General features: G+C 48.5%; 1 protein-coding gene across 1 annotated transcript; it reads left to right on the forward strand.

The window, feature by feature from the left end:
- The first annotated feature begins 653 nt into the window (after positions 1–653).
- On the forward strand, positions 654–10,451 carry LOC136354513 (uncharacterized). The gene is made up of 5 exons (XM_066306022.1): positions 654–716; positions 4,739–5,839; positions 6,382–6,491; positions 8,961–9,041; positions 10,201–10,451. The coding sequence occupies exons 1-2, from the start codon at positions 654–656 to the stop codon at positions 5,747–5,749; spliced, it is 1,074 nt and encodes a 357-aa protein (XP_066162119.1). The 3' UTR covers positions 5,750–5,839; positions 6,382–6,491; positions 8,961–9,041; positions 10,201–10,451.

A 10,451-nucleotide genomic window follows, 5' to 3' on the forward strand; every position in this document is an offset into this window, starting at 1 on the left:
GGGTAAAGATGTGCACGTGGTTACATCGTAGGCCTTGGGTTAAGGCAGGTTCGTGTGGGTGCACGGCCTTGATTAATAATACTGTGTAGCTCTAGGATCGTCTTTTTAAAATTGGCTTTGGGCAACTAAGTGACTTTTAAATGCTGTTTACTGCAAAACCTAACCCTTATATTATTACCCCTTGTACCCCCTTGCATTAATCATGCATCTGCCGGTGTGGCTTGCTGAGTACTGTGGTTGTACTCATTCTTGCTCAATCTTTCCCCCCCCCTTCAGTAAGAGAAGCTTTGGAGATGAAGTCCTAGGTGGAGTCCTGGCTTATACCCCAGTTGAGCGCCTGTGAAGATGGAGCCGTAGGCCCGCTAGTCCGCTGCTGTTTATTTTTGATTGTCAGGCCTTAAGTACCTTTGTAATAATGTAAATATTATCGATATAATAAAGATGTGTCTTTTATATCATGTTTGTGTGGTGTACCCCGGCTTTTCCTGGGACGGGGATTAATACACTAGCGTTCGGGAAAATGTATTTTTCTCGGTCGTGACAAGATGGTATCAGAGCCATCTCGACTGTAGGATAAGCCAAGTGGATAAAACCTAAGGACATATTTTATAAATAAAACTATTTGCGAAAGTTCCTTTTTTCTCCTTCCCTTAATGCTGTTTGCAAAAGGTTTACTCCCTTCCTTCTTCGGATTTCAACTAGTACTAGATGGTCAGGTCAGTGAAGAAGAAGACATCGTCAGTTGTTTGCCGAAGCTCCGGAAGACTGCAGGATCCGCTAGCGAAGTGGAGGAAGCAGTGAAGCCAGCTGTGAAGGAGTGAAGATCTTGGGAACCAGTCGCAGAACCTAAGCCGTCCTCTAGGATAGTGTTGTTAGTCGTGTGTTTCCTTGCTTGTGTGTGTAGTGTGTGGTTTGCATCGGTGGGTTGTGATGTAACCATGCTAGGTTGTTTGCTTAATCAACTTGCAGAATAAGTAAAACAAACAGCACATCAACAAGAAGAGTTAGTTCCTTTAAGGTCCTGTCTCTAGTTCTGGTCTATTCTTTCCTGGCTTGTTTCCTCTCTCACTTCAATCCCTGTCACAGATATTTAACAGAGAAAAAGGAAAGAATGTCAGCGGGTATGTCTCCAGTAACTCAAGTTTTCAACTCAATCCACCACTAGCCTCAAGAGAGTTAACAAGGGCACACCCTTAGTCCATTCCAAGCATGCTGCTTAGTTCACAGCTACCATTGGTTGGAAGTCGAGACCAAAATCAGTATGTGTTTGATCGAGCATTTGCCACCCAGGTCAATGAGCTTCCAATGCCAGAAGAGCATGTCCCCTTTTGTCATGATTGTAGAGAACAAGGACACTATGCCCTGAATTGTCCATGGGTATATGCCAAAGAAGCTCCTTCCTTTGGTTTAGCAGTGCAGACATCTCTAAACCAGCCTCCTCGCACCAAGTCAAGCTTGCAGCCTAGTGTGCAAAGCAGAGAGCCCAATGAAGAGAATCCATTGAATCCCGGGAATTGCTTTCCTCCTAGCCTTTCGTACCACGTGGGGTCACGTACTAAGCAAGCCAAAGGCAAGAAGAGTAAGAATCAGAAGAGAAAAGCACCGATGCGAACTGAAGAAGAAGTACGTAAGATGACTATTACCAGCACCGAATGGCCTCCAGCAGGGATAACTATTCCTAGACGTCAAAGAGGAAATACCTTCCGAGGTGCACGACAGTTGACCCAGCACCTCCTAAGCCATGGTGGCAGAGTATCTGATAGTGAAGGGTCAGATCAAGTCTCCTCGGATGAAGAAGATGAGTCTCCCCAACATCTCGGCGAGGAAGAGATGGAATCAAAGGCATGCACCTATTGTGGAGAAATTGGACACGTTGCTAGCATGTGTCTCACACTCTGCCCTCATTGTGAAGAAGACCATCCACCAGGGGAGTGTCCCACCCGCAAGGTCACATGTTTTCTGTGCGAAGGTACAAACCATGTGCCCAAGGATTGCCAACTTAGTGTGTTGTTGACCAAGACCGCAGAAATCCAATGAACCACCCTACGATTGTCTCATCAGCTAGTCAGCTCCAACAGCAACATCGACGATATCATCCATAGCACCAATGCTCCTCCTGCTGCACCTGACTCTGCAATCAATCATAGCAATAATACCTTCAGCACCAACCATTCTCTGCGCCGACAGCCTCAGCAAAGAATTGTCGTCGATGGAAGAAGTTGTGTCTCTCCCCGACCTACTCCAGGCCGAGCGAAGGGCAATCAACCTCAGGAGGGCGATACAAAGCAGAAGACCGTTATCCGCTTCAACCAGCAATCAGAAGGAAGCTTCTCCTGTGAATGATAGCAATATGCAGTCCTATCACATCATCACAGAACCAATCAAGGATGATGCAGTCATTAGAACAATGCCAGCTATATCTCTCCAGAATCAAAATGAGCAGCCACGTTTGTGGTTTTCAGTTCGCTACTTATCATTGTGTAATAGAAAGTTTGCAGCAATCATGTAATAAATCAATATATTCATGACTATAAACAGTGAGCTTGCTATGTTTATGGATGATTCCTGTTGAGGATACAATGTACCGATGTTAAGCACCTTCCCTTTTTGTTTAAGGCAGTGCCTTGTATTCATGTAATATGGGAGAAATGTGTAATAAAAACAAGTTCTATGAGGACTCTTTCAGAAGATGCTGATATGGGATTATGTGTATAATTGTTTACTGTCAAAGGAGACCTAGGGTCTCATTTCAGAGGAACTATGTTCTAACCTCGAGTTAATAACCAACCTGATAATGGAAAAGAAAATCAAGCGATTAACCAAAGAGACATTTGTTTGGACTAAGAGTTTCAGATGTGTCTTTTTCGGATCAAAGGCAAAGACAGTCAGTACAGCTTTTGGCGAAACACTTCAAGGTTTCACTGAAAGTCAGCAGACCAAAGGACCACATCGTCACCAGAAGCATCCACAACTCTCGGAGTGAAGAGTACTTGGTTGACAAAGTTCAAAAGGTTATTGATAGAAGATACCAACAAAGGTGTTTATGATCAGGCAAAGAAGTAGGTCGAAAGGTGATTGATAAGAGAAATCTGGAAAGAACACATCAAGGTTAAAGGTGTAAAGGAATACGTTGAATGCTAACTGAGGACAACCTGAAGATAATAGTGGGAAGTAAACTGAATGTAAAGAAAGTGAATCCGAGCTGCTTGTTCGTGGGAGCTATTCCCAGTTATGAACCAAGTAATATGTTCAAAGATAGTCTATAGAGGTCAGATTAAAACCACATCTAACAACGAAGCTTCAGATTTGGCAGGATCACGATCAGACCATAACAAGTCTAGCAGTAAAGTCATTTTGGAAGACGTCGAAGCATGTCATGTAGGATAAGTTGGTTCTGTTGAGAAACATAACTCAAAGGCAAAGTTATCGACCCTCGCATGGAATAGCAGAAGTAGCTAGCACCCGGAGAGCAGGAAAGCTAATATGAGGCAGTTGGAGGCAAGTTAGAAGTAAATGACAAGCATGGTATTCTCATGATGACAAGCATGGTATCCTAGTAATGACAAGCTGATATCGACGCATAACGTGAAGTGGGTAACTTGTATGAGGTTGACGCCAAAGATATGAATTATGAGAAGTTCTGGAACTGAAGTCCCATTGTCAAGTGCCACAACCCAGTCGAAGACAGCTAGAGGTGCAACCAAGGACAAGTCAGGTGAAGAGAAGATTCCATCTGCAAGAGGAGATCGAGCCAAGCAGTCCAGAGTGGAGAAGTTTAGCTAGGCAAGTTTGTTATAGAAGACGGAGCGGAAGAAGTCAGACAAGAAGAGAAGACCGCCCAACCTATCTTCTTGCTAGCCTCCTCGAATCTCGGGGACGAGATTCCTGTAAGGGGGGTGGATTTGTCACGTCCTAATAATTCATCCCGAAATAAAAATCATTTTCTAAAAGGAATAATAGAATTAATTAAAATTCGAAAAGAAATTGGCAAACACTAAAATGCGTACAAGAAAAATTCAAATGTGGCCCGGAGAATTTTTGCTAAATTCTCCTTGTTCTAAAAGGAGCCCTCAAATTTTACTTGAATTTTCAGAGCACCGGAAATAATTATTAAGCAACAAAAACAATTATCAGAGTTTATTAAAAAGAAAAACCTAAAATTAACCCTCTCCTTCCCATTGGGCCAAGTCTGGCCCAAGGTTTCTCCCCTCTCCCTCTCGGCCCGTGGCCGAAGTCCCTCTCCTCCCTCTCTTTCTCTCCCTCTCCTTCTCTTGGGCCTCCTTTTCCCCTCCCGGCCCACTCCCTCCTCTCCTCCTCCTTCTGGGCCGCCCCTCCCCTCCCTCCTTCCCGCCCGGCCCAAGCCGCGCCACCCAGCCACCTGGCCCACGCCGAGCCGCTCCCCGCACGCGCGCAGCACGTGCGGTCGTCTTCCTCCTCCCGCACGGCCTGCTCCCTCTCTCCCCGGAAACCTAGCGCCAAACCTCCCCAAAATCCACGCGATTCAAACAGCGAATTCCAAACTTGATTAGGGGGAATTAATCCCCTTTCCCTCCTCTCTCTTTCCCCCTTAATTCCCCCTTGAATGGCGCCCCCAAACGCCGGGAACGGACGCGCCAACTCCGGCCACCTTCCATGGCCGCCGGCCGGCTTTTCCGCCGCCGTTCCCCGCTCCTCCCGTGGCCGGCTCCCTCCCCACGCCTATAAAATGGAATCCCCATCCTTCGTTCTATCGTTTTAGCCCCCTCTCGCGCTCTCCCGTGACCTCACCACCTCTCCCCACCGTCCTCCTCTCTCTCCCGTGCCGCCGGCCGCCTCTAGCCGCCTCTGTCTCCTTGCCTGTGCGTCGGCTGGTCGCGCCACCACCTCTCTCGGCCCCGCAGCCGCCTCCTCTCCCACGGCCTGCCCTCCGTTTTGCGCGGTGACCGCCGGAGGCGCGTTCCCGCCGTCGCCCTTCTCTTTCCCCCGCGCCGGCCGCCTCCAGCCGCCTCTCCCTCCTCGCCCGAGCGCCGCCCGGCCGTGCCGTCGCCTTCCCCGGCGTCGCAGCCGCCTCCTCTTCGCCGGCGCTGCCTCCGATTCGTGGGGAAATCGCCGGAGACGTGCCCCGCCGGCGTCCAGTGGCGTCGCCACCACTACACCGTCTCCGGCCGGCTGCTGTTCGTCGCCGGTACGCCGACCGACGTCGCCGTCTCCTCCGTCGACGTCGCGGCGTCGTCCTCTCCTCCGGCTGCTCCTCGGTTTCGCCGGAACGCCGTCGCCCGCGCCGCCTCTCCCTCGGTCCCGCCGGCACCCTCTCCGGCAGCCCCTTCCGCCATGCCAGTGCGCCGGCCGACGTCGCCATCTCCACCCCCGGCATTGCAGCGGCAAGGTCGCCCTCGGCCTCGCCTCCCCTTTGACCAAACCCCTCCGCGATCCATCGTCGTCGTCTCCGTTCGTTCTTGTCGTCGACGTCCCGTTGATCGCCCGGCTCGTCGTCTGGCTGCGCTGCCACCGTCGTGGGCATCGCTGCGGCGTGTCCCACGCCGTCCTCACCTCCGTGCAGCTGCTGCCGGCTGCCCTCGTCGCCTCCCTGTCGGTCGTCGTCTTCCTCCTTCCTCCTCGTTGTGGCGTTCGTCCCTCCGTCAAGCCGATCGCGTTCGCCGCCCGCGTTTCGTCAAGTGTGCAGCAGCCCCGTCGTCGTCCTCGTCCTCGGCTCCACGTCGTCAAGCCTTGTGCCAGCCGCGTCTCGCCTTCGTCCAAGGATCGCCGCTGAAGTCGTCCCCTCGCCGTTCGTCTCCGTCGTTCCCGGCCGCCTCCGCCGCGCCCGTTCGTCGTTGTCGTTCCCACGCCTCGTCGCGTGGTGGTAAGGATCTCTCTCCTCTCGCTGCCCCGTCCTCGTCCTTTCGGTGTCGCCCGTGCCCGTTGTGCGGTTGTCGACCCCGGTACCCGTGTACTGGTGTCGGTAGTCGTTCGCTTGTGCGTGTGGTGACCGTGTTAGTGTGCCCGCTCGGTAGCCGCATGGTTTCCACGTGTGCAGCCCGTGTGGTGTCTAGTGGAGTCCGTTTGTCGGCCACTCGCCTCGGTTGACACACGGGATCTGCTTCCGTCGACCCGTGGACCGTATCTGTGTACTCGGTCTACCGCAGTCCTTTAGGTTGACATGTGGGGTCCGCATGTCAACGGCGCAGCCTTCCTGTCTTTTCCAGGCTAGCGCTTACACATGTTTTATAATTGCAAAGCTTAAATTATAATAATCCGCAAATCTCCATATAACAGCATTAAACTTCAGATGATCATATCTTGGTCATACGAGCTCCGAATCGACCCATTCAAGTCTCTTAATGTTTGTTATAACCTAAAGAACCCTGTGCTTTCTTTTTATGTATTGTTATTGCTTCTTTATAGGCTTTTAGCTTTGCTTGTGTGCTTCGCGTAGCTTTCGTCGTTCCGGAGGTTTCCGAAGCGTGGTTCGTGGTCGTCGCCGAAGGTTCGGAAGGCCGTTATCTCTGAGCAAGGCAAGTCACATCATCCTTGAGCATATTGAATCCCAGTTTATAAAATTATTTTAATTTAAATTAATGCATTACCGCTTTATTTAAATTCCCGCGTTATCACTGTTTTATTTAGCCATGCCTATTTACCTTTGTTAAGACATTATTATTGTTATTGTTATTATTACCTTGTTCACCCTAGGATAAATCAAACCCCAACTAGTGGGTACTCTATTCATGGTTCCACTAGTATGAATTTAGGTAGATGCTTCGCTGATTAATTAGGCAACATTAGGTGGTTTTATAACTTTAGACTTTGGGAATTCTCATATCATTTGGACACTATGGAATGGTTGGCTTATGTTAGAATTGGACACACACCTCCCCCTCTATTCAAAACCCCCAAAATGGCTTTAGGCTGGGCTCGAGGTGCGTGGTTGGGTTTTGTTAGTCGTACCTCGGGTACTATAAGGATTAAGCTCGGGCCTCTGTTGCGAAGCACTACCGTACTTCCACATGTCTAGTGGGTAAGGCTTAGTTTGTGGCTCAGTCTGGTTATAAACAAAAGTACACGGATGGAGATGGACGAAGTCGGGGGTCGATGGACATCTCTAGGACAAATGAAGGCTACACGAGCTGCGGCCCGGTAGTCGAGATGTCATGGCACAGGGCCGGTGTCCTGCTGCTGGGGGCTCAGTCCTGCCTACCTGTCCCGGGGGTTCCGGCCGTAGGTGGGGTTGGGTCGGTACTCTTGTTTATGGCTAGGATGGGTTGGGAACTATGTCACGTCTTCCGTCCGTATACCGTGGTGGTATGTGGCACGTGGTTACACGTGAGGAAGATGTGTCTTGTGGGTAAAGATGTACACCTCTGATCAGAGTATAATCTATTCGAATAGACGCGCCCTCGGTTATGGGCAAGCCGAGCAATGTACCCAAGTTAGTGTTTTAATTCTTAAAATTTGCTCAACAACTAAAATGTGGAATGGTTGGCCTGGGTTGGCTTGGGACGAGCTGGGACCCAGGGTCGGGTTGCCAGTTCGGTCTGAATCATCGTAGGCCTTGGGTTAAGGCAGGTTCGTGTGGGTGCACGGCCTTGATTAATAATACTGTGTAGCTCTAGGATCGTCTTTTTAAAATTGGCTTTGGGCAACTAAGTGACTTTTAAATGCTGTTTACTGCAAAACCTAACCCTTATATTATTACCCCTTGTACCCCCTTGCATTAATCATGCATCTGCCGGTGTGGCTTGCTGAGTACTGTGGTTGTACTCATTCTTGCTCAATCTTTCCCCCCCCCCCCTTCAGTAAGAGAAGCTTTGGAGATGAAGTCCTAGGTGGAGTCCTGGCTTATACCCCAGTTGAGCGCCTGTGAAGATGGAGCCGTAGGCCCGCTAGTCCGCTGCTGTTTATTTTTGATTGTCAGGCCTTAAGTGCCTTTGTAATAATGTAAATATTATCGATATAATAAAGATGTGTCTTTTATATCATGTTTGTGTGGTGTACCCTGGCTTTTCCTGGGATGGGGATTAATACACTAGCGTTCGGGAAAATGTATTTTTCTCGGTCGTGACAGTCTCCTTCATCATCATCGCGAGGTCGTCGCCGTCCTCGTCCCGTTCTCCTTTTCCACCACAGATCACCGGAGCGCCGCCGACACCGTCGACCCGAAGCTCTCCACCGTCGCCGTCGGTCCAGCCGCGCAGCGCCGCCATTGCAGTTGCCGCCTTCGATCGCCGTTGCCACCATCGGGTTCGCGAGGAGGAGAAGAACCTCGGCCAGCCCTCCATTGCCGCCGTTTCCCACCGGAGCACCGCCGCCATTGACGACCCGAAGACCGCCGCCGCCTCGACCTCGCTGCCTTCATCATCCGTCGTCGTTTGCCGTTGTCCAAGCCACTGGTGAGTTCGCCGAGCCGAGCTCTACGCGTTGGTGCCCTCCGTTTGCGCCGCCGCACTATCGTTCGCCGGTGAGCGTGGTGTGCCGAGTCGCCGCCGGCGATGACATCGTCGCTGATGTCAGCGCCTTATAAGCCTTTGCCGTGGTAGACCGGATCGATCTCGGCCGTCCGATTCGGTCAATTTTAGGTCAATTAGATCTTGGCCGTTGGTTCCATGGACCGCTTCTGTGGACCCGGTTTACCGTGGACCGTCCTTGATGATGCAATAAATCTCTTTTTCTTTTCAAAATAATTCTTTATTGCGCCATAATTCAATTAAAACCCATATAAATGCTTTAATCCGGTTAATGTTTAAAAATTCATAACTAATTCATTGTAACTCGGTTTAATGTGGTTCAAGTTGCAAAAGTTGTATAAAATAAAGATCTATATATTAAAATTTAATCTTGTAAAATTGGTAATTAATTCATATGAAGTCAGAATGAAGCCGTTCAAGTCTTATAATACATCTAAAATTATGATCTACATGTTTGTTTACTTTATATGTATTGTTTATTTGGTTTTTATTAGTCTTTTTTCTCGTTTTGCGTGTTAGCTTGTCGTTTCCGTCGTTTCGAAGGATCGTGAGTGCGTTGGAAGTATCCAAGAAGATTAATGGAAGACCTTTTATTGCAAGGCAAGTCACACAGATCCCAAACACAATTCCTTTGAGCATGTTGATCCTATATTTAAATTCTTTATTTATTTCAACTGTGCATTTATTTTTGAATGTCACCGGGTGGTGTGAAACTATTCCTTTGTTATGGCCACTTTGCATTGATTACTCTATCCATTGATACCTTGGGCTTATAATTTGACTAGTTGAGCTTTATATATTGGTTCAGCTAGATGTATTAGTATAATTGCTTAGCTATGCTTAGAAACATTAGCACACGATTGGAATAACTAATGTTTCACTATTACTTAATGATGGACATGATAATGGTAGCTCACGATGGTTAATCGTGATTGGTTAATTAATTAATTTGCCAACTAAAACTTGATAATGGTTGGTTGTGAGCACATGGTTTTGATGGTCGTGCTCATGACAATTAAGGACCGGTTCACGAGTTTCGGTTGTGAAACATTGACCGTGCCAACCACAAGCCAGCCTAGGCAACGGCTGGACACTTTGTATAGCAAGGCTCATTGTGGTGTGCCAGACTGAGAAGTGGCGGAGATAAGCCCACGGGGGTCGCTGGGGAGTCCATGCCTCTGGTTTTTGAGGGGGTGACTACGATCCATGAAAGGTGCGCTGCTTTGAGTTGAGCTATGCGAGGGGTCTTGTCACAACTACACAAATGGTGACATGTTCAGCATGGGCACATGATGATATGGTGACATATTGTGGAGTTGTGTCTTGTGGGTACAGTGGTACACCTCTGGCCAGAGTAAAACTATTCGAATAGCCGTGACCGCAGTTATGGGCAGGTCTAACAATGTCTTTCGTGATTAGTCTCACACTACTCATTAATAATAATTTGGTAATTGATGGTAATTAATTTAGCTCCTGGTTTGGAATGGTACATTTCTGGTTTGGAGATAGATCTGTATAGCCAGGTATGGTTGTTCAGGATGGTTGGGCCTGTGCAGCATGGGTGTGCTGTTCAGTGTTGATTAATATTGATGATTAATTACTCTACTGTTTTACAATTCTCAAATGTTTGCTAAATGCTGCTTTTGCAAATGAGCCCTATATTATGCCATTCTTTGGTATCCTTGTGCACTTGCATATTTGCTGTGTGGCTTGCTGAGTATGTCATATGCTCACCTTGCAATAATCAATCAAACCTCAGTTGAAGACAAGTTGCGAAGGAGAAGACGTTTGGCTTATACCCCAGTTGAGCTGCCTGTGGGAGTGGAGCCGGAGCTTCGCTAGACCGTAATTCCACTACTATTTTCTCTTTTCTTTTGTAAGTATGTAACGTTATTATGATGATGAATCTGTATATTAAATTATCAGTTTGTGTACCTCGGTTGATTCCTGGACGAGGATTTTATGCACAAATTAGTTCGGAAATTACTAGTGAATTTCTGGGCGTGACAG

The sequence above is a fragment of the Oryza sativa genome, chromosome 12 (genome assembly GCF_034140825.1).
Source record: "Oryza sativa Japonica Group chromosome 12, ASM3414082v1".
Lineage (NCBI taxonomy): Eukaryota > Viridiplantae > Streptophyta > Magnoliopsida > Poales > Poaceae > Oryza > Oryza sativa.

Bases quoted from the DNA above. Each gene is read 5' to 3' on its own strand.
- LOC136354513 (XM_066306022.1), top strand. From the start codon at position 654: ATGCTGTTTGCAAAAGGTTTACTCCCTTCCTTCTTCGGATTTCAACTA. The intron at 717-4,738 runs GTCAGTGAAGAA...CTATCGTTTTAG, and splicing joins AACTAGTACTAGATGGTCAG to CCCCCTCTCGCGCTCTCCCG.